General features: G+C 41.4%; 1 protein-coding gene across 14 annotated transcripts in view; it reads right to left on the bottom strand.

The window, feature by feature from the left end:
- Positions 1–24,829, bottom strand: part of AAK1 (AP2 associated kinase 1) — a 176,351-nt gene that overhangs the window by 87,118 nt on the left and 64,404 nt on the right. For all 14 annotated transcript variants that reach the window (XM_057557742.1, XM_057557743.1, XM_057557746.1 and 11 more), the window contains exons 3-5: positions 17,472–17,590; positions 2,369–2,477; positions 738–880 (exon numbers count right to left, since the gene is read on the bottom strand). In XM_057557742.1, coding sequence (XP_057413725.1) covers positions 738–880; positions 2,369–2,477; positions 17,472–17,590 — 371 coding nt within the window. The remainder of the gene's footprint in view (positions 1–737; positions 881–2,368; positions 2,478–17,471; positions 17,591–24,829) is intronic.

Below are 24,829 nucleotides of genomic sequence, written 5' to 3'. Positions count from 1 at the left end.
CAATTAATGGATTTCACAAAGTATGAAATAGACTTTAAAGATCAAGCACCACTGTTTTATAAATTTCAAATTAGCATATTACTTTTTCTGACCCTGGAAAAGTGAATTTGGGAGTTTATCAGGAAAAACAAAAAAGATGTGTTCAGGCATTTGATGATTATAAAGAATTTCTTTTTTTTTTTTAATTTGTTTTATTTATTTATTTATTTATTTATTTGGCTGCTGTTGGGTCTTCGTTGCTGCGCGCGGGCTTTCTCTAGTTGCAGCAAGCAGGGGCTACTCTTTGTTGCGGTGCTCAGGCTTCTCATTGTGGTGGCTTCTCTTGTTGTGGAGCACGGGCTCTAGATGCGTGGGCTTCATTAGTTGCAGCACGCAGGCTCAGTAGTTGTGGCGCACGGGCTTAGTTGCTCCGTGGCATGTGGGATCTTCCCAGACCAGGGCTCGAACCCGTGTCCCCTTCATTGGCAGGTGGATTCTTAACCACTGTGCCACCAGGGAAGCCTATAAAGAATTTCTGAAAGCTACTTAATAAAATTGATAGCTGTACTGTACTGTACTGTTCTGCTATTTATTTTTTTCTTCGTACTTTCTCTCCCCAAGCAGAACGTAAGCTTAGAATCTGGTACCATGCCTTACGCTTTTCTCACATCCCCAGAACATCTACCCCATTCCTGGGGCAGACAGAAAATACTCCATAAGAATGCACTTAATGAATGCACTTAATGGTGATCTGTTACCTTCAGGTCACGGTGGATAATAGGAGTTTTGCACTGATGCAGGCGGGCAACAGCTTCACAGGTGTCACAAAATATCTGGAGTACTTCATTCTCTGTAAAACCTGTTTGCAGGCGCTGGTTCATCAGGTTGACCACCTGGCCTCCTGAGAGAGGTGCAGAGCAGAGGAAAGGTTATAAACATTCAGACCCATCACTTATCCACGAGAATGAAAGGCTGTCCACAGAGGAGCAACCTGGACTCGGCCCATCACTGGCTGAGCCAGGACTAAACCCCGGTATCTTGATTCCCAGGCTGGGACTTGTTTTCTACGGTGTCAAAACAGTTTCTTCATCATATAAAGCAGCCCAGATGTGAGCTGCCCTCATTCTGTCTTCAAGATTAGTAGCAGAACTGACAATATGGTCCTGGCTCTAGTTGCCTGGTTATACTGTCCCTGTTGTGCACTGGACGAGGCCACAGGTTCAATCTGCTGTATCTTTTAGTAAGAATCAGATTGCACAATAGACCCCAGGAGGAGGAAGAAGGCAGTTTGATAGTCTGTATTTTAGAAACAGCTTGGTCTCTCTGGCTTTACTGCTTGCTGCCTGGTCTGCAGAAATGCTACACCAACATTTAATCTCCAGGACCGAAAGACTGACGACCTCGCTTAGAAAATTATCCAGCTCCCTGGACTCTCCTACTGCCTCGTCTCTAAACATTTTACTGTCCAAAAAGGAAGGAGCAGGAGGAGACAAACTGTCAAGTTCAAATGTGGTAGTACTTTACAAAATCAGGTTAACCGCTGTTACAGCGAAGGCTGAAATTATTGGTTAACATCACATTTTAAGCATTACTAACATATTTAATTTATGGACAGTATCTGTAAAGGCAAGGAACGTGTTAGTGGAACTAAGGGTGATTACAAAACTGGGCACCAAACAGTGAGACAATGACCCAAGAATGTAAGTGACAGCTGCTTAGACCAAAAAAGCCAAACCTCCAAACAATAGCTGTATGAAATGCAGTCAACTTGGAATAAATTCATGCTACAGCCTGGGTTTCCCAAGATAAATACTGCTTGAAACTCTGAGCTTTCAACTACTTGACTCTACTGTTAATGGCAGCATCATTTGAATGCAGCCTTCCTGGCAATCACAGATCTCCAGCAAGAAGAGCAGGGTCATTTCCATTAGACGAAAAGGATTCTTTTACCCCCTAATGCAAGGATGGTGGTGTGGGTGGAGAAGAGAACACATGAGTGAGGGAAGCTGAATTGTTCCCTTAGTCTATCTGGAGTTGGGTCTTTATTATGTGCCTTCATCATTCGTTTTAAAGCATCACGAAGAACACATTCATTCTCATTCTCATACATTCGCGTTCATATATAAGCACCAAACCTTCCCAAACCTAACAAAAGTAGAGTTTTCTATTATCTACCACTCTGAATTATTTGTGCCACTGATTCTCGCCATCGTAAGAATAACCAAGAAGTGACAGAAGGCTCTGTATTTTTTAGCCTCTTCGTTTTCCAATCTTTAAAACTGGAACAACATACGTTAGGGTACAGTGCACCTTAACTGAAATGACCCCACACCCTTGACAATCAAAGTGTTAGAGAAATGAGAGCTTCAGGTATGGCGCATGTACTTACCCCTGCAGAAGTCCATCAGAATGAGCACTTCCCACACGTCACCGCTACTCACATTGTTGATACTGGAGTCAATGTAACCCACGATGTTCTTGTGCCCCGACAGGTCCCTCTGTAAAGAAGAGTTGAGAAATAAATGATCAGTTACAGACACCAGTAGAGATAGGACAAGCCAGGCTTTTCCATTAGCCCAGATAACTTAAATACACAGAGACAACACTAACAGTGATAAGAGACAAGCCTAAGGAGCAGGGTCAAGAGCAGGTTTCCGCGGGTCTCTGAGATTCACGGTCAGCTCTTCAGTAGCAATTCTGCAACCCTTCTAAACCACAACGCTCTCCTGAACTAAATTCTAGAACCAAATGCACACATGGTGCCTACTTGCTCACGGCATCAACATTCCATATAAACCAGAAGCAAAGACTCCCATCTCCAGAAACACTGCAGAGGGGCTAGCAGGAGAGCGACAGCATGAACTATTTAAATATGTGAACTTTTAATTCAGAAAAATGAAACTGATTTTTTTCCTGGTTGTAGGAACACAAGTGAACTCAACTTGACTTTTAAACTATTCATACTGTTTTTCTCCCTCTAGGAAATATATGAAAAGAATAACCGCTTTTTAAAGTTTTGAAGGGACTACAATGGCATCCAGACCTAAGCATTTTGCTCACAATTAAGCCTCTCAAGCCAACCAACTGGGATATAAGATGGGTTATGTTTCCAGCTCTCCGGTTGGAACTGCATCTCTCAGAGCTGCTTGTGGAATTAATTTTCCAACAAATACATACTGAGCACCTCCCATGTGTCAGGACCCATTTAGACACTGGAAGTTGCCTCATCCCTCGGTCTGGTTATTTCAATATCCATAGAGGCAAATCTTTGTAACGATGATGTTCAAAATCTAAGGTCATTAGTGAGCAAAAACTGAGCAAGTTGGGTAATGGGATTTATGCACAAAGTAAGGTTTTATTTTATTTTTTAAATAAATTTATTTATTTATTTATTTTTGGCTGTGTTTGGCTTTGTTGCTGCACGCGGGCTTTCTCTAGTTGCAGCGAGCAGGGGCAACTCTTTGCTGCGGTGCACGGGCTTCTCATTGTGGTGGCTTCTGTTGTTGCGGAGCACGGGCTCTAGGTGCGCGGGCTTCGGTAGTTGTAGCACGCGGGCTCAGTAGTTGCAGCACATGGGCCCTAGAGCGCATGGGCTCAGTAGTTGTGGCACGCGGGTTCAGTTGTTTTGGCTCACGGGCTCTAGAGCACAGGCTCAGTAGTTGTGGCACGCAGGCTCAGTAATTGTGGCTCGTGGGCTTAGTTGCTCCGCAGCATGTGGGATCTTCCCGGACCAGGGCTTGAACCCGTGTCCCCTGTGTTGGCAGGCGGATTCTCAACCACTGCGTCACCAGGGAAGTCCCAAGGTTTTATTTTTTAACTAGTTTTAATAAATTGTTTTACTTTGTTTAATAAAAGAAATGGGAGGAGGGAGGTGGGAAACCTGGTTCTGTAAGAGTCAGCATACAAATGTGGCAACTTGAACCACCGCCACAATAACTGGAGCTTCAGCTGTTCAAAGTGATACGGTCTCTTTTAGTCTGAAAGTACATACCCAAACAAGAGGAAGCCTCACAGTATCAAACCAACACACCTGAACTCTGAGCATCCAAGTTAAAATTCCTTAGAACTTTCCTCTGAGTGAAGGATTAAGAATGACTATTGCCTCAGAAAGGTAGACCAAAGGTAAAGACGTGATTGCTTCTACTGGCGACTGGGAAGTCGCTGGAGATCTAGGCAAGAACAGTTTGGTAAAAGGAATAAAGTGAAGTAAGAATGGAGCTGGACTTGTGAAGAATGGGAGTAGAATACGTAGAGCCAGTGGCTACAGGTGATTCTTTCAGGACATTTTGAGCTTAAAAAGAGGAGCAGCACTGAACTGAGGGAAAGAATTTTTAGGATGGGAGAGGATTGAGCACTGGAGAGTGAAAGGAGCCAGGACAAAAAGGTGCTTTAAGATACAGGACAGGATGAGGATAACCGAGCGAACAAAGTCCTGCAGGTAGAAAAGGGAAGGGATTAGGAGCACTGTTAAAGGGACTGATCTTTCAGAGACATTTCTTTCCTGGCAAGCAAGAAGGAAATAAGGATGGGCATGCACATTGGTTTAAGGCTGGGGAAAAAAAAAGGGAATTTGAGGAAGTTCAGGTCTACTGTTCTGTTTTTGGTAGAGTACAAGATCATCTTCAAACTGTTAGGGAATGAGAAAGAAGCTTGATGAGAGAAATAAAAGGCTTAGAGCAACTGTTTTGGATAATAGACAAGGGAGATGATGAGGCAGAAAAGCAGCCTCTAGAATTCAAGTTTCTCTGAACAGAAAGTGATTTCAGGGCTCATGTTTTAGAGGACTATCCTTCTGCTTTTCAGTCTTATCAGCTCTTCTAGAATTTGTTTCCATTTACACAGTCCTAGAAGTAGGAAGAAGTGGAGAGAATTTCTTTGAAACAAAATGCAGCAGCAGATCATGTCCTCCAAATGTCCACAAGAAGGAATGAAAGACTAATGTTTCTACATTTAGCTGTTTGAAAAAGAAATCAGCAATGTTGCCTCTGAGTTTGTCTCATCCCAAGAGGAATAATAAGAATCTGGAAGGAAAATAAGAAGCAACTGATAGAGCCAAGAGGAGGTCAAGAGCTATTAGAGGACCCAAACTGGATAATTAACATCTGCAGATGGCATCCTAGAACACTCTGCCAAGATGCTGGCTGATCAGTCCACGCCCAAATTCCTGTTCATTGTGTCTTCTGCAGAGATCCTGAGATATGTCCAAGCAGAAAAGACCGCCTCTTTGGAGGGAGATGATGGCATTTTACTTTTAACAACTTGATGACACAGCGACGTCTCTGATTTTAGGATGTCACTGGTTTAGAACTGATAGAGAAGATCTGTTTGAATGGCTGTGAAATGTAGAAAAGGTCAAGAGAAAATCTTACTACAAGCTGAGATAGACTCACATTCATGGGCAGTGTGACAGCACTTCTCAGCAGCAACATGCCAAAGGATGTCCAAGCTTTCCCTGGCTTTAGTTAAAAGACCAGCCCCAGGCTTACAGAACAGAATGAATGGACGTAGAGGTCTGGGATGGAACCCGCATGGAGGTAACTCAGTTACTATCGGTTTACTCAGGAAAAGGCAGGATATAAGTAAGATGCTCTGATGCCCTCGGCTACAAGTATTATTTGGAGAATTGAGATAAAAGTCTATATGATGAGTATAAGTCAAACTCTGATTTTCAGGGGAGTGGGGAATATTCAGTTAAACTATGGATTAGATCAGTTTATATTACATTAAATCATGGAAGCAGTGATAAGTCTAAAGACTTGTCATTTTAAACTTTATTTTAAAATTAACATTAAACCACACGGATAAACATGTTATTAGAAGACCTGCTTTACTGAAGAGATATTTAAAGTGTTTGTAGTTAGCTTATTAACTTTCAGAGTTAAATGCTTGAAGTGATGAAAAACTTTTTTCACAAACACATACAAAAAGTACCATTTGAAAATGAGGCCTTCTACCCAGATCCTATAGATGACCACACATTTCAAGTTTATCTGTGGTCCTAATTAATGGTGCTTGTAGCGCAGAACAGTATTCTACCCTGAGCTTCAAAATTCCTGCAGCAGGAAATTCCTACCTAAGAATCTTAAAGCCTTTTAAGAAAGCAGAGGACTCAATTCCTAAGTACATCTATAAAAGCCTTTATATTTATGTTCAAGAAAACAAAGAAGATAGCGTTCTAAGTAGCACGTCAGTAATGTCACTCACCTTGAAATAGTAAAATGAGTATAGTATGTAACTGATTTCCTTATGTATCTTTTGCTCAGGTCACCCTTCCTTGGAACGTCCGCGTGACAAATCCCTGCAAATTCCTGATGCCGACAGTGCCTGCATTTGCATACAGTAAGCTTCCAAAGAGGTCTATTTATCTGTTTTGACCCTCCGAATAGTCGATGGTTTCTGAGTTTATGACTCGGCACTATTGCTGCCAACTTCTAGAATCACACTATGATTCCACGGACACTTTTAACCCAAGTTCAGCTTCTTATTAACTTAAGGATGAAGGAAAGCAGTTCTAAGGCCTGGAATTAGTTTCTCTCTCCCAAAGTTGCTTTGTAAAAGTCTTCGGCCTTATTATGCCCCACCCGCCTTCTCTAAAATTTCCTAAATTTTAGGAAAATTTCCTTTGTAACTCTAAATTTCCTTTGTAACTCTCCTTTATAAGTCTACATTTCCTTTGTAACTCTTTATAATTCACAAGCAAACAAAAACGATATCAAGTCCAGTGCAGTAGTGAAGAGAAACGCTTTGAGATTTGGACTGGCCCTGGATTTCTACCGAAGGCAACGTATCTGGGGCCCTTATGGGTTTCTGTTACATAAGTCCCAGATATAATCCTGCCTACAATCACATTTATTCTCCCTTTTCCAAGTCTTACTCATTAATTAATCCTCTACTTACTGAATAGATCTTTAAAGTCATTTAGAGTCTGATTCTAGAGGCATGTTGCTCAAACTTTAATAAGCATTGAATCACCTGGGGATTCTGTTTAAAAACAGATTCTAATCTAGTAGCTCTGGGATAGAGCCTGGGGTGCTCCTGGGCAGTGGCACTTAAAGTACCAAAGATCTAGAGGAGTGCTACTCAAAATGTGTTCCACAAACATTTTCTAGGTAGAAGCCAGTCCACAAGGAGATAAGGAGCTTACTCCAGGATATAAATCAATCAGTTCACTAAGATGACTTTCTCCTTTTCCTAGTGAGACTTTACCTATGAGGGAAGTAGTTCATTAACTTACGTTCTGGCACAAGATCTTTAGTGTAGCACCTATACATTTATAGCCAATTGATTTTTGACAAGGGTGCCAAGACAATTCAATGAGGAAGAGAAGAGTCTTTTCAAAAAATGGTGCTGGGACAACTGGATATCTATATGCAAAAGAATGAAGTTGGATTCCTACCTCACAACACATACCGAAATTAACTCAAAATGGAACCGAGCAGAACCCTGTAGGGCCCACCAAGTACAAAACTGAGCAGTTAATGATTAGGACAACAGAGTCACGGAGTCAGTGTCTGATGCACACTCCTGAGTTGTTTAGATACTACAACTGCCACCAGAGGAACAAAGCTAACTGCATGATAACCAGACTGTAGCCATGACATAAGCTGCGCCACCTCGAGCAGTACTGAATCTGTGGCTAGCACACCTCCGAGAACTGGGCTCAGAGAGAATGGGATTAACATTACTGCTCATAATAATCTATATCTCTGTGGGCATCAAAATAACTGTAGCTTGTTCTGCCTGTAATATGTAAGCGGCCAACTAAAACTGTCAGCAAAGAGATGCTACAGACCCATGTTGACATCTTCCACTCTGAGAATACGGCACCCTACGTCAGCATGAAGAAGTTGCAGAAGATAGACCTTCACCCCTAATCCCATAGAAATGGAATGATGTTAGACAGTGGGGATTTGAAAGCAGCTCTTTTGCCCCTTTCCTGTTTGCCCATTTCTGTTCCCCTCCAACCTTGAAAGAACCTAATTAATCTGTTGATTCTTTTCCTAGATAAAAAGAAGTAAGAATGAAGAATTAAGTAAAGAATGACCAGCTCTTTACCCCCAACAGTCCCCTTAGCAATCCTGCGGGCAGATCATACGGGCAAGATAACATCTGAAGAGAGAGTCAGCCAGCCTGCATGCAATGGAGAATGATGCAGAACCCAACCTCCTGACTTGATGATTCACTGAGATTCTTCCCCTCACCATTTTCTCTTTAAAAACCCTCATGGGGACTTCCCTGGTGGTGCAGTGGTTAAGAACCCGCCTGCCAAAGCAGGGGACACGGGTTCGAGCCCTGGTCTGGGAAGATCCCACATGCTGCGGAGCAACTAAGCCCACGTGCCACAACTTCTGAGCCTGTGCTCTAGAGCCCGCGAGCCACAACTACTGAGCCTGCGTGCTGCAACTACTGAAGCCCACGTGCCTAGAGCCCATGATCCGCAACAAGAGAAGCCACCACAATGAGAAGCCCACGCACTGCAATGAAGAGTAGCCTCTGCTCACTGCAACAAGAGAAAGTCCGCGCTTAGCAACGAAGACCCAACGCAGCCAAAAAAAAAAAAAAAACTGTCATGGCTGAGCAGAATCTTCGGAGTTGGTCTCGGGACATGAGTCCACGTTCTCCCCAGATTGCTGGCTTTTTCTGATTAAAGCACCTTCCCTTTCTATTGACACTTGCCTCTTGATTATTGGCTTTTGAGCAGTGAGCAGTTGAACTTGAGTTCAGTAACAAAAATGGACCACAAATCTAAAAACTCCTCAAAGAAAATACATATGCAAATCTTCATGATGTTGGATTAGGCAATGGTTCTTAGATATGACACCTAAAGCACAAGTAGTCAAAGAAAAAATAGATAAACTTCGCTTCATCAAAATTAAAAACTTTTGTGCTTCAAAGGACACTATCAAGAAAGTGAAAAGAAAATGCAAAGAATGATCTGCAAATCATACATCTGATAAGAATCCAGTATCCATGGGAATTCCCTGGAGGTCCAGTAGTTAGGATTCCGTGCTTCCACTGCAGGGGGCACCGGTTCAATCCCTGGTCGGGGAACCAAAATCCCACAAGCCACGTGGCATGGCCAAAAAAACAGAATCCAGTGTCCAGTCTATATAAAGAACTCTTAAAACTCAACAATAAAAAGACAACCCAATATAAAAATTGGCAAAGGATCAGAATAGACATTTTTCCAAAGAGCATATGATAAGCACATGGAAAGATGCTCAACACCATTAATCACCAGGAAAATGCAAATCAAAACCATAATGAGATTATCACTTCATAACCACTGGAATGGCTATAATCAAAAAAAGAAACAATAAAGAACGTCAGCAAGTATACAGAGATTGGAACCTTCATACACTGCTGGTAGGAATGTAAATAGTGCAGCTTCTACAGAAAATACTTAGGCATTTTCTCAAAAAGTGGAGTTACCATCTTACCTTGCAATTTCACCCCTAAGTATATACCCAAGAGAAATGAAACATTATGTTCACAAAAGCTTGTACACAGACGTCCATAACAGCATTATTCATAATAGCCAAAGAGTGAAAAAAAAAAACCCCAAATGTCCATCAGGATAAACAAAATGCGGTATATCCAGACAATGGAACATTATGCAGCCATGAAAAGGAATAAGTACTCATACATGCTACAACATGGATAAACCTTGAAAATATTATGCTAAGTGAAAGATGTCAGACACAAGAGCTTACTGTATGAGCCCATTTATAAGAAATGTCCAGAATAGGCAACAGAAAGCAGATTAATGGTTGCCAGGGACTGGGGCAAGGGAGAAGGGGGAGTGACTGCTAATGGGTGTGAGGTTTCATTTTGGGGTGATGAAAGAAATATTCTGGAATTTGATAAACGATGATGGGTGAATGACCTTGTGAATAAAAAAAATCACTGAATTATGTTTAAATTATATTTATATTTAAAAGGATGAATCATCTCAATTTATGAAGAAAAGTAGTATGACAAGCTGGGGGGAAAATAACATAAACAAACACACAAGGGGGAAAAAGGAAAAGAAAACAAGATCCTTTGAGTAGCACTGATCTAGAGCAGCCAGGCAGCCCATGCATGAGTCCCTGCTATGGTCTTTTGACAAGAAGTTTGCTTAGATTAATGTCATTTCCTTGGGCCCTCAGCCCATCTGCAGACAGCCCTTCCTGTTGATCTCCTTTACATCCAGCTAAAAACTTCCACCTCCTGATTCTAGACTGCCCTCTTCAGAAAAAAATAAGCCTAGTCTATTTTTTCACTTTCCAAACAATTGAAATATTATTATTTAGACTCTAAGTTTTTTCTTCTCTGGGTTAAACAGACCCACTGTCTTTGACATGGTTTTTAGTCACACCACCATTTTGGCTGCTCCCACGTTTAAACGCTTTGCTTTGTCGATGTCCTTTTTGTAAGAATGGCCCCAGGAAATGAATGAAATGCTCCAGGCCTGGTCTGACTCCTGCAGAGTAGACCAGCAATATCACCTTCTATTAATTCAGCTAAAAATTACATTCTTTTCTCTTTTGGCAGCCACATCATGCTACACACTCATATCAAGTTAACTGACCACTAAAATGCTGAAGTCTTTTCCTACTTGTGCTGCTTTTAATCTCTACCTTCCCAGAACTGTGCCTGTAAAGCTGATTAGAAGAAAATAAAAATCCAAGCATATGACCTTACCTTGCTATTTCATCTCATTAGAATCAGTCCATTGCTCTAATTTTAAGGATCATTTTGGATCCTGATTCTATCATCCAATGCAGTTGTTATATCTTCCAACTTTATATTAGGCACATAAGAGGTAAATGTGTCTTCTATTTCTTTAACGCAGTTGTTTATTAAATGTAAAATAAAAGAAAGTTAACAGTAAGCTGCAGTGTTTTTTTCTTAGGAAGTTCCCTCCAAATTAATAGCAAATCATTGATCAGAAACCATTATAAACAGTAGCAATTACACCTAGCATCCAGCCTAGACGCTCTATCTTGCTCACAGATCTCTGGTGAGTGACCTTACCCAAATGATACAGTCCACAGTCACTGGATCTACAGTCCACAGTCACTGGATCTATGGCACTCCCCTGAGCTCCCTATCCAAAAACCTGCCCAAGAGAGGACATGATGTTGATAGGACATGGCTTGTTCTTACTCAACCAGAAGTCTCTTTGGATCCCTGCTCACTCATCTAAGTGACTATAAAACAGCTTAAGATTTAATTTAAAAAATAAGTAACATATTAACATTCAAAAAGCAAAACATAGTAGACAAGTATTTTTAACTCCAGTCCTCATCCCCTATAGGGAACCCTCCCTCTTTCTTCCCCTTCTTCCCTTCTGCCTTTCCTCTCTCTCTCTCTCATCCTGCCAATGTTTTTTCAAGCAAATTCAAATAATATGTATTATATACGCATAACTCTTACAAACTCTGAGAGGTAGAGCTGGGGTTACGGCCTCTATTTGACAGAAGTCTGAGCCTAGCACGGGTTAAAAACACTGCACAGGGACTTTTGATTAAAAATAGTAGCAAATTGTTTTTAAAAAGTAAGTTGAATACATGCATCTATCTCTGCTTCTTTCAAAAGCCTTACTAAATGATGTAAAGTGTTTATTTTTTAAAAGGCATAAACAGAAAGCTTCTGCTTCTGGGAAGATGAAGTAGATGTACTTTTCCCTATTCCTCCTGCTAAGTACACCTGAATACTTTGTACGTTATATATAAAACAGACATAATAATGAGTATCTGAAAGGTGAGGAGAAGAAGGCAGACTGGCTAGGAACTTTGGGATCCAAGGAACAACATGGTGGTGGGCTGTCTGGGTTTTCTTTTTGCCTCATGCTTCCCAGACCGAAAACTGAAGAAGCCAGCAAACTGAAAACACCAATGGGTGCAGACAAAAACACAAAAAAGCCCAATGAAAGCCTGCTCTCTCCAGTCAGACCCAGAAAAGGGGCAAGCCAGTAAGACAGAACCCACAGAAACTAACTGCTCTATTCCAGCCAAAAACCACAGAAAAAACCTGCAGCTCCGCCCCAGTCATGGCAGCAAAGGCCAAGTGGAGAGCCTAGACTTCCATTCTCATGAGTCTGCAGCAAATCACTCCAACCTACCCTTCAGGGTGGGGAATGTCAGAGAGGGCTGAGTAGGGAGTCAAGACCTTCATCTCTGAGGTGCCGTGAGAGGAGGTCAAGTGGAGAGTCAAGACTTCCACAACCACCAAGTGGTAACAAGGCCAACTCCCACCACCATGGTGTCAGCTGAAGCCACGTGGGGAGCAGTAGCAAGGCACTCCTACTTCCCAGCCAGGGAAGGATCAGTGGAAGCCTAACGGGAAACTGGAATTTTCACCCCAATCCAGTAATAATGAGAAGGTGAACTTTCACCTTCTGGGGTAAAAACAGAGGCCCCATGGAAACCTGAACTTCTATCCCCACCTAGTAGTAACAAGAGGGCACTCCCCAAACCTGTCAATCCCCTGCCAGAGCAGAAACCAGTTAAAACAGAAGGTTTACATAAGATCCAGAATCTATAACACAATATGAAAGTATTTATATAGTTCGTCAGACCAAGAACTAGGAAGAACTCAAACTACATGGAAAAAAAACCCAGCAATCGATAGATGCCAAAATGAAGATGACCGAAAAGACAGAATCATCCAGCTATGATTTTAAAGCAGTTGTGACAAAAAAATGCTTAAACCAGCAATTATGGCGATGCTTGAAATAAATTAACAAATAGAAAGCCTCAGCAAAGAAACAGGAAGTGTCATCAAAAACCCAGAAAACCTAAAGAAGAACCAAATGGAAATTTTTGAACTGAAAATATAATAACGGAAGTAAAAAGTACAATGGATGGGCTCATCAGCAGAATGCAAGGGACAAAGGAAAGAACCAGTGAACTGAAAGATAAAACAATAGGAATTACCCAGTATGAACCAAAGATAGCAAATAGGTTAAAGGGGGGGAAAAAAAAAAGGACAAAATTAATATGCATAAGTCCATACTGATATAAATAAATGACTGAATAAATAAATAAGTGAGGGAGAAGTGCAATCACGTTAGAGAAGGAAGTTAAAGGGAAACAGATCAGAAAGGAAAAAATAAAACTGCTTCTATTTGCAGATGACATGGTGGTCTATAGAGAACATCCTAAAGAATCGAGAAAAAAATTCCCAGAACTAGTAAACAAGGTCAGCAAGGTTATAAGATACAAAATAAACACAGAAAAATCAATTGATTTTCTGCATCCCAGCAATAAAAATATGGGCACCAAAATTAATTACCCAATACCATTTATAGTCACTCAAAACAAAAACAAAAACTTAGGTATAAATCTAAGAACACGTACAAGGCCCGTATGCTGAAAACTACGCAGCGCTGACGAAAGAAAGCAAAGATGTAAATAAATGGAGAGAGGTGCCATGTTCATTTACTGGAAGACTAAACAGAGAAAAGAGGCCATTTCTCCCCAAACTGATAGAACAGTTTAAGGAAATTCCTACCAAAATTATAGCAAGACATTCTGTAGATATAGATAAGATTATTCTAAAATTTACATGAAAAGACAAAAGAACTAGAACAGTTAAAAAAATAATTTTGGGAAAAAAAGAAGTAGGAGGAATCAGTCTGATTTCAAGACATTATAAAGCTACAGTAATCAAGGCTGTGTGGTGTTGGCAGAGGGACAGACACATAGATTGATGGGACAGAACAGAGAATAGAGAAAGGTCTGGAGATCAACCGTCACAAATAGGCCCAACTGATTTTTGACAAAAATATTCAATGGAGGAAAGATAGCCTTTTCAACAAATGGACACCCACAAGAAACAAAATGTTCTTCAACCTAAGTCTCATGCCTTATATAAAGTTAACTCAAAATGGGTCACAGACTTAAATGCAAAATGTAAAACTTATAGAAAAAAAAAAAAAAACAAGAGAAAATCTTTGGAATGGAGAGCTAGGCAAAGAGTTCTTAGAAACGACACCAAAAACACAATTCACAAAAGGAAAAACGAATAAACTGGATTTCCTCAAAATCCAAAACAAAACAAAACAAAACAAAACCAACAAGAAGGTCTTAGAAATTAACCTGATATATAAAAATTCAACAGGATGGTTGAATATGAAGCTGAGAAAATCTGCTGGAATGTAGAGGGAAAAGACAAAGACATGAAAAAAAAAAAGGAAGAAAACAAAAAATTAGAATATAAGTTCAGGATAACTAACATCCAAATACTGATAGTGAAGGAAGACAGAAAAGAAAATCATCAAATGAGACAAACTAAAATTCCCCCCACATAAGGATATGAGTTTCTAGATTAAATGAGACCACCAAACAACTAAAATAAATAAAAAATGCACATACCAAGGTATATCATCAACAAATTTCATAACACTGTAAACAAAGAAGAATTTATAAATTTCTGGGGAGAAAAAATGGGTCGCAGCCAAAGGACCAGGTATTAGGATGACTTCAGACTTCCCAAAGCTCAGCAATGAAAGCTAAAATACAGTACAGCAATGCTTTCACGTATCTAATGAAATGATTTCCAATCCAGAATTTTATATGCAAACTATCACGTGTGTAAGTGTAAAATGAAGACATTTCCAGACCTGCAAGTTCTCAAAAATTTACCTACCGCACATCAGGAAGCTCCTGGAGGATAAGTTCCACAAAACGGAGAAAGAAGAGCAAAAAGAGGAGTCAACAAATCTAATGAGAAAGAGAAGCAAAGAGAATAGCTAGAAAATCCCACGATAAGACGTAAATGAGCCCTAGAGAGCAACCAACCTATATTCCATCAAGTCTGAAGACTGAGAGAGATTTCTTCAAGAAGATAAAACAGACAGAATACTAACTCTGTTCAAAAGTATTTTTTAAATGATTTAAACAACTTGGGGAGAGTTTGAAATTAAGTTGCACAAAAGTACACAGAAAACTAAGATTTAAAAAACCTAGAAAACAAGACGATTATTAATTCTAGTGAAAAGAGAATTATGTAAGAAAGGAATAGTAATCAGAGTCCACTTAGAAGATTTAGCAAAAATAACGTTTTCTTACATAATAATGTAAAAACTAATACTAATATAACTAACATATTGCCAAACTTACTGCTATTGTGGCAGAATGGGAGATGAGAATAATGCAAGTATTTAGCGTGAAGGGCATGCAGGGGATGAAAGAGACTTAACTTTTTACTTTCCATAGTATGTAACGCCTAAAATGGAGGGGGAAAAAAGAATTCGCAATATCAGTCTGCTATTTAGAAATATATCAAATGAATCCACTAAAAGTGGTGGCCTCTGGGACCTTGCAATGGCATAGGAGGCCCCCTCAGGGAATTGCTTGATGTTTTTTGTAATAAGCTTAGTTCAACTATTTGGGTATATAAGTTTTGAAAAAACGAACTAAAAAACAAAACTCTCGCAGCTAATACATGGCTGGGCCAGAATTTGAATCATGTAATTTTATTCCTAATCAGGTCCATTAATTTGTGAGCTCCAAAGGGGTCCGTGTCTTCTTAGTTCCTTTACTCCAGCACTTGCCCAGCACAAAGAAAGCCCTCCAAACACGTTTCTGAATGAGTAGGAGAAAGTTAAAGAGTGGGATTACTCTTCTAACACCAGAAAATGAATGAGAAAGGCATTCCAGGCAGAGGAAAGAGCGGAAGCAAAGACAGCAAATGGAGTGTGAGAGCTGAGCAAGGAAGAGGCAAGGTGGGAGGAGGAGGAGGAATAGCATCCCGAAAACACTGGGTGGAGGAAGGGAAATACAGTGAGCACAGCTGTTTGGAGCGGAGTGGCAGGGGAGAGGGAGGACGCTGGTGCCTTGCAGACAGTTCCACGTGGCCCTGACTGTATGCATATAAGCCTTGGGGGTTTTTTGTCTGTTTTGCAATGATGACAGCAACACTTATTTCTACCAACAGTTCCCTCCCAAATAGTTGCAGCCTTCTGGAATCTACATAGTACCAGGCTCTTTAAAATCCTGAGTTGTACAACTTGTTACTCTAAGTAGCCACTGAAAGGGCAACCCCACCAGGGCAAGCAAAGCCTGGTGGAATCCCTACAATGCCACCCTCACCATTTTTTTGGCCTCTCCCTGCTCTTAGCAAGAGCACTGGGAAAGCGGGGCCGGGGAGGGGGATGAATTGGGAGATTGGGATTGACATATATATATATGCTAATATGTATAAAATAGATAACTAATAAGAACCTACTGTATAAATAAATAAAATAAAATTTAAAAAAAACAAGAGTATTAAAATGTAGGGCACAAAGGAGTCATCACCTCTAGGTGAACATCTGCATCTGCTATGACCATTATTCATACATTCATTTCATCCAAAGTTTAAGTATTTACTCTATGTCAGGCAGTGTACTGGAATACAAAGTTTCTGATTTTAAATAACTCACTTTCTAAAGGCAGCATTACTTATAAAATAGCAAGGTAAGCAATATAATTGGCATAAATAAAAGTACTGGGGAAACAAAAAGACTATCGAAATTTCTTAAATGTATAATGTCTAACAGAAATGAAAGAGACAACTCCAACCAACTCCCATATACCCATCACCCTGCTTGTACAGTAATCAACTCATCACCAATCTTGTTTCTCTTCTAAATCCACTCGTTTAATTTCAAGAAATTATATTATTTCATCCACAGATATTTCATCATATATCTAACAGATAGGGTCTCTTTCTTTAAACACAATATGAACCTAGATCTTGAAAACTTATTAAGTTTTTAAGATGTGAGATATAATTAATATATAATAAAATGCACAGATCTTAAGGTGTCCAACTGAGTTCAGACAATGGTGTAGCCATAACCACTACCCAAAACAAGATACAGAACAATTTCCATGGAAGTTCCCACATACCCCTTTCTAGTGAATTTTCCACACCCAGATGCCCACTTTTTGATCTCTATTACCACAGATCACTTTTGCTTGTTCTTAGACTTTTATAAATGGGATCATAGAGTATGTATGAGTAAGCAGTTTCTAGGCAAAAAAAAAAAAAAAAAAAAAAAGGGAAAAGCATTCCGGGGGAAAGAACTATGTGTACGAAATATAAAGGTGTGGAAGGATATGTTCACGGAATGCTGAAGGGCTTGAGAGGGTTGAAAACTAGGACTGGTAGCTGATAGATGATAAGATGGAAAGAGGAGGTTCATTGGGAAGCCAGGATCTCCATAGTTAATTCTGGGAACCAAGTTGTTAAGTAAATTTTCCCCAATGCCTCAAACTGTTTCTCTGACCTGAAAATTGGTCGGTTCTCTCACTATGCTCCTTTCTCTTCAACTCTCTAACTAAGAGTGACCAAGGCAGGAGCAGCGCCCTACACCCCATGGCTGTTCCCTCCCATTTTGTGCAAGGCCTCTCTGCCATCTCAGGGAAGGGAAGAAGCCCCCATTGGCTTTCTTATGAGAGGGCACAGTCCCTCCCCCCTTTTAAACAAGCAGTCCCAAGTCTGAGGGGCAACCTTACCATTATCTGTATTTCTCTCTTGCACACCTGGAGATCATGCTCATTGTTGACAAACATGCGTTTCAAGGCACATTTCATCCCATTGCTTGTCCTCACCAGAAACACGATAGCAAATCCACCTGTGAGAGAAACACACATACAAGCTCTTTTGAGTCATGTTTAAAAAGTCAATCAAATGACCATGGTGGCTATAGTTTGATGTCACTGTTAGTGGTACTGATGTCATCATCAGCTAGGCCTAGGGCTGACCTGGCACAGAAAGCATTCTTAAGATTCTGGGGACTCAAAGGTATCACATGTGGGATTGGGTAGCAAGTCAGGAAAATTGTTCCTCCAGTTTGCAAGGCAGAAATAGAGGCACAGGTAGAGAACAAATGTATGGACACCAGGGGGGAAATGGGCGGGGGAGGTGGTGATGGGATGAATTGGGAGATTGGGATTGACATGTATACACTAATACATATAAAACAGATAACTAATAAGAACCTGCTGTATAAAAAATAAATAAATAAAATTCAAAAAAAAGGATATTAGGTCATTTAAGTAAAAAGAAAAAAGAAAGAAAAATTGTTCCTAAACATCTATCTAAAAAAAAAAAGAAAAAAAAAGGAAGAACAGTAATTATCTTCCAAAGAAACTACAGATAAACAGATGAATGAACAGATGAAAAAAAAGAACCAACTACATTCCAACTGCTATCCTAGGCACTCTGAGCTCTTGTTTAATTCATACCACAATCCTGTGAGGCTGGCTGATATTTTTTCCCTTTAAGACAACAATTACTAGCTGAAGAAAACAGAGGCTCAAAGAGATTAGATTCAACCAAAGACTTCTTTAAAAAAACATAAGTCCAACACTTAAACAGAGAGGCTCGGAAATTATTTCAATAATTGCTCTATGAATAGTTGGCAATTAATTTCAAGAATCTCCTTCTCTTCCTTTTTTCTCATCCTTCCTCACCCTATCCCCCAACTCAAATCAGCAATGCACTCTGAGGATTCCTCCTGCCCTCCCTACCTCATAGGCTGTTGAGAAGACACAGACATAGTTAGGAAAGTACTATTCTACACAGCAGACACCAGGCAAGTATGACGATTACTGGAAGAGGTTTTTTTTTTTTTTTTTGTAATTTATTTATTTATTTATTTATTTATTTTTGGTTGTGTTGGGTCTTTGTTTCTGTGCGAGGGCTTTCTCTAGTTGTGGCGAGCGGGGGCCACTCCTCATCGCGGTGCGCGGGCCTCTCACTATCGCGGCCTCTCTTGTTGCGGAGCACAGGCTCCAGACGCGCAGGCTCAGTAGTTGTGGTGCACAGGCCCAGCCACTTCGCAGCATGCGGGATCTTCCCAGACCAGGGCTCGAACCCGTGTCCCCTGCATTGGCAGGCAGATTCTCAACCACTGCGCCACCAGGGAAGCCCCCTGGGCAGAGTTTTTAATGTCTGCACTAACCCTTCTCTAAAAGACAGTTCATAATTCATTAAAAGAAGTTACTATAACTCCAACAGAAATTCTTCAGTGCTCTAAATTGGTTACGCCTTAGCGTTCCACAAATTCTTAGAGCTCCTAACCTTGACCTCACTCCCCAAACACTGTATGAGGCATTCAGTGCCACTGTTAAGAGGGCTTTGGGTAGATAAGGTGCAGTGAAGCTATCAAAGTTGAAGGCTTTGGGATAAGCAGCAGTTATATCAGACACAGTCCATCTGCCCGCTCACACACCTGCATAATTTAGCTTGAACTATCCTGCGCACTGACCCTGCGTAGTGGAAAAAAATTGCTAGGCTATTCTTTGCACGGAGGTTATGTCTAATTGGATGGGGCTGAACACAGAGAGAAGTCAGCAGTACAGGAACTTGAGCTGAGGTCATGGCATAGCACTGGGGCAAGCAGCCACGCGCAAAATTGATACAAGGTAATTAGCAGTGATTATAGAGACCTCGGACCTGAGATATAAGACTTGGGTCCCAACCATTCCACTCTAAATCCTCTGAGACCCAGCAGCCCTCCAGTACCTGTCTGTTGATGTTCAAGGTATTTCCTGTTGTATCTTTAAAATAACTGTTCTTTTTCAAATGCACTTGAGTCAGATTCTCTACCATGCAACCAAAGAGAGCTTTAATCACAAAGCACTGTTGCACGTTTTCATAAAATACACACATAATTCTGTGTTAAACAAAAAATTGTTTAATGGGCTCAAATGTTCCAAAAGTGCATGTTGATAATGATTTATCAGAGACTGCATGTTTGTATACTTCCTGTCATTGTGCTCTTCAGTACTCAGATAAACACTAAAGTTTCCCATACAATCTTTCATTTCAGCTGTCATGTCTCTAAGCTTTGTACCTCAATAACATTTTCCATTTTCTTATGATACTTTAAAGTCCACTCATACTGCTCAACTGTCAATTTAATTCTACAATTTTGAGTATTGACTATTGAAGATTTTTAAAATCCTAGCATGCACTGACAAGTAGAGGTCTAATTACACATGCAAAAAAAATCTCCGCAATTCTAAGATGCATATTTTTTACATTTTAATTTTTAGGATATCAGAATTTTCTTGTAATAAATATGTATATTTAATGCAGTAGTATTTGTCTTCCTTTTTCCCCCCCAAAAGCCATTAAATTCATGATGTGTCTTAGCAATTAAAATTGGGGAAAATGAAAAAAAAATAAAATAAAAGTGGGGAAAATGATAATATAAAATTTCTATGTATAGTCATAATTGTTTTGTGAATAATACAAGTGGGTTTTCATTTTACAGATATTTTGAATTAAAAAAAAAAAAAAAGCACAGAACTACAGACTTTGCACCAGTAGTGTTTCTAGAGAGCCTTAGTCCAAGCATTTTGCTTTATGGGGGGAGGAAACAAGTGAGGCTTAGGATCCCATGGCTAGTTATGGGCAGAACCTGGACCAGTTTCACTGTCCTGATTATCTAAAAAATGTTCTTTCCACTTCACTTACCTTAGTGAGAACTATGCAACACTCATTTAGATAATAAGGACACACCTGACAGTCCTGCAGAACAAAAGTTGGGAAAGACCAGTTCCTGCAGTTCTGTGATGCATGGCACCACTAAAGAATGCGGCAAGTCTGTAGAAGCAGGTTGGTGATGCGGCAACTTGAGATAACTGCCACCAGGTGGGAGCAGTCAGCTTTCTTTGCCAGGTAGCAAGATGACCTTTCCAGACCGGACTGAAGAAACGGGTCAGAGGCCTACCACATGATCCAGTCAAGCACAACTGGTTGAGAAGAGCCAGCCCAGATCCTCAAAGCCTACGACCAACATAAATCTAAAGGCAACGCAATGAACCACTATGCCTCACATAGACAGAACCACGTTTTAGGCATCTATGCCTATAAAAGGGCTTATTTGCAGGTGAGAAGCATTTAAATCAGGGCTTCTTGATCATGAGATCAAAAATCGAAGCCTGAAAGGATTTGTCCCTTTAAAGATGTTAACCACTTTCACCGTGTAGTTGAACAAACGGAGTGTGAATTTAAGGTAGAGGGCAGACAGCACGACTCGAGACACTTCTCCACCACAGGCCCACATCCACCACACAGATCAGGGTAATAAGATTCTCAGCCGCAGCTAAAGAGGGTGCAGGGATTACAGAAGGCAGCTATAAGACTTCAAGAGAGGTGCTTACCTTAGGTTGAGTTGCATCCCTAGATCTTGATTAAATGTAAAAATCTAAAGCTGAGCTGGGGAGAGGTTGGACAGAGGTTAATAAAAGCTAACATTCAGCAGAGCCTGTGCCAGTCTGCCCACAGGAGCCTGTGCCAATCTCGCTGCCTACTGGCATTGTTTGAAACTAAGATAATCTCCATGATTCCACTGAAATCCATTTGTGGGAAAATTCATGAATTTATTGAATCATAAAGGGAAAAAGGATCTGATCCATTATGTGAGGTAAGTGAAAGAGGCAGGATAATTTTGACACAGACACCCTTTTACCTATTAACTTTAAATACAGAAATATTTTTTGGGCTTTCCTGGTGGTGCAGTGGTTAAGAATCCACCTGCCAATGCAGGGGACACGGGTTCGAGCCCTGCTCCGGGAAGATCTCACATGCTGCGGAGCAACTAAGCCCATGCGCCACAACTACTGAGCCTGCGCTCTAGAGCCCGCGCGCCACAACTACTGAAGCCCACACGCCTAGAGCCCGTGCTCCGCAACAAGAGAAGACACCGCAATGAGAAGCCCGTGCACCACCCCACTCACCGCAGCTAGAGAAAGCCCACACACAGCAATGAAGACCCAACGCAGCCAAAAATAAATAAATTTAAAAAAAAAAGAAATATTTTTTACTTCCACAAAGAAACATGCTTTCTCCCACTTTCCCTAAAATACATAGCACTCTTGGTCTAACTTTCTCCCTCTAATTTTTGATGATGTGGATGGGGACTTACCACTCTGTGAATTTAGAGATTTTGTCTGCTTGGTTCCCCTCTGTATCTTCACGCCCTAGAGTAGTGCCTGACACATAATGAGGCCTCAAAAATGAATTAACTCTCCTCTTAATGTTACTACAGGGATAGAAAAGGCTGCAGAGACTGGTGGAGACTGTGGCAAACCCAAGCACATGGCCCATGGAAAGGAACAGCTACCGTACAACTCAAGGTAATTACTGCCGCGTAGGGATACAGACCCCGTTTTATCATCAACACTTGGTATTATTGGTCTTCTTATTTTAGCCATTCTAGTGAGTGTGTAGTGATATTTAATTGTGGTTTTAATTTGCATTTCCCAATAGATCCTTCATCGTTTAAACTCTTAGGATTACCTGCTTCCCACTTTCCTGATAAAAGGCTTTAGTAAGCATAGGATCATGGAGTCACCAATGAAATTACTGAGATAACTTGGACTTCTACCTCTCAAGCAAAGATGACAGAAAAGCCTAGTTCTATCCTGGGAGAAAAAGGCAGGTGAGAATTTGTAATACACAGAGGGGGGGGGGGGTTATATAATTTCTAAAATCTCAACTCTGACATCAGCAAGAGATCATGGTCATCAACATCATTATCTTGACTGAAATCTTTTAAACACAACCTCTTCAAGGAGCCTGGCCATGAATATTCAACACTGGCAATGGGGCTTTTGAAGTAAGTGTAGTACCTCTCCTGGCTTAATCTCAAATATGGAATCATGCGAGCTGGTACCAGGCCCTGGGGGCTGTTCTGAATGAATCAAGACACCAGTGACTCCACTTAGCAAGGATGAGTGAGGGATGGGGAGGGAAGGTGATCGGGAAGAGAAGGAAAACACCAAACTGATGATCTGAGCAGTGACATGCATGGAGATGGGAAACAGCTGGGCAGACAATGAGAATGATGAGACCATGAGACAAAGCCCATCCTGGTGCTGAAACAGGGTTTCTGGATTTGCTGCCAAAGGGGTTTTTGGTGGATATTTAAAAATCGGGCCTAGAGTCGGGGCACTAAAACCTGCTGCTTGCTTATTTCCTGCAGGTAAAAGGAACTTCATTTCCTATCATAAGCCCCATCTACACCTTTAGGAACGGCTTCCACTTGTGTGAGATGAAAGCAGACAAACCAGAGCCAGAGGAAAGTAAAGTGAGGAAAACTTCACACTCTGCTCGTGTCCTCCACTTCTCCACCCTACGAATTCTGTGTTTCTCTTTCACAATAAGGTTTAACCTGATGAATGCTGTTTACTTAATGCAGTTTCTCTTGGAATTACTTGAGGAAGAGAAAACTAGAATAAAACAGCCTCCTGAAGCTTAACTAAAGAATCAGAGCGAGAACCCAGTTAAAGTGGGATGTATCCAGGAGATGTAAACGAAAGGGCAACACTGGACGGGTTGCTGGATCTCTTTGGTCTCCATTTCCTCACCTGCAGAAATTAAGGCAAAATGAGTGGTACTTAAATGAACGGCTTCCTCAGAGACGTGCAGGGTTACAGGAGGTGCTGCGGTGGAGCCGTGAGGGAAAGTGGCTCCCCTTAAGAGCAGGGCTCCGCACACAGCTTCCTCTTATCTGCTCATTATTCATTCTGAAAGACATGCTGGAAAAAAGGGGGGGAAACTCTGCTTTAAAGGAGAAAAAAACCCAAAGAATATTCTGTGGCCCTATGTCAAAGTATTTTATAAAGAAGAAAGGACTACAGCACTGGAAGTCACGCAGACGGCCCTCACCTACCAGCCTACCACAGACACAAGTGTGCACAGGCAGCCTGGGGGACGGGGGGAGGCGGGGCCACCATGTCCACTATTACACTGAGACCGTGGAGTATTCCTCTAGAGTCCAACAGGTGAGGTTCAAACCCCCAGCTCAGGAAAGCCATGATCTCACTGAGGCCCTGTCCTCTCACCTGTCAAGGGCAGCTGAGAACTACCTCTTAGCTTTGGGGAGGATTAAACGACAGGCAAAGCACCGAGCACATAGGTGGTATGTGATGAACATAGCTTCCCTCCTTACCTCCTCCCCACCAGAGTTCTTTGTATTTGTGTGATAGATATCTGACTTACCATAAAGTTCTGAATCTGGCGTATCTTCTTGAGATAAAGGGCATAAACTCAAATACCTACAGGGGCCAGACAGATCATCTAAGGGAGGGAAACAGTCCAGGTATAACAAAGTGTACAGAGGGAGTCTAATGATGGGCGATCACGGGGAGTGGTGAGACCGTGCAAACCAGAAAGTGCACGCCCAGCTCACGAGGCAGCCGCTCCCCAGCGAAGGCCAGTTGCTGCCATGGAGGAACGTGGGCTGAGGGTTGCCAAGTTTTTTGATTTCCAAGAGAACCTAGATTTTTAGGAGAAATCTCCCAATTTTTAAATCCCAGCTACAACTTTAGAAAAGCTCTTCACCCCTGTGCAAGTTAAGGAAACCTATTTCCAGGCTTGGACTGAATGAGACAGCCCTGCCTCAACCTTTATGAGAGCCTTGTGAAGTAGCAGGACATGTACGACAATCTCTACTTGACTAGCTGGGAAACTGAGGCACGGAGAAAAGCCCAAGTGGCCTTCCTAGTACCGCCACCTAGAGGCAGGGCCAGGACTGAAAAACAGGCATACCAGTTCCTGGTCCTGATCTTGGTCCACTCTCCCGTGCTGCCGTCCCTCCCTCCCTCCCTGCAGCGGACCCTACAAGACACCTCCATTAGCAGGGAAGGTTAGGGAAAAGACATGGTGAAAGCCAAGGGGCCTGTCCAAAGCTTGGCCTCCCTCACTGGCCCGGTGAGAGGGAGAACTTGAGTGCACTGTCTGCAGTGTTTGTCAGCCCCCACGGGGAGTGACGACGAAGAGGTTGACACACACCCATCCACAATTTATTCAAGACAACTTGGCCAGAAGTTTCAGAAGGAACAAAAATGTTCTAAAC

The sequence above is a fragment of the Balaenoptera acutorostrata genome, chromosome 12 (assembly GCF_949987535.1).
Source record: "Balaenoptera acutorostrata chromosome 12, mBalAcu1.1, whole genome shotgun sequence".
Taxonomy (NCBI): domain Eukaryota; kingdom Metazoa; phylum Chordata; class Mammalia; order Artiodactyla; family Balaenopteridae; genus Balaenoptera; species Balaenoptera acutorostrata.
The sequence above is the reverse complement of the archived record's forward strand: the minus strand, read 5'-3'. Positions and strand labels throughout refer to the sequence as shown.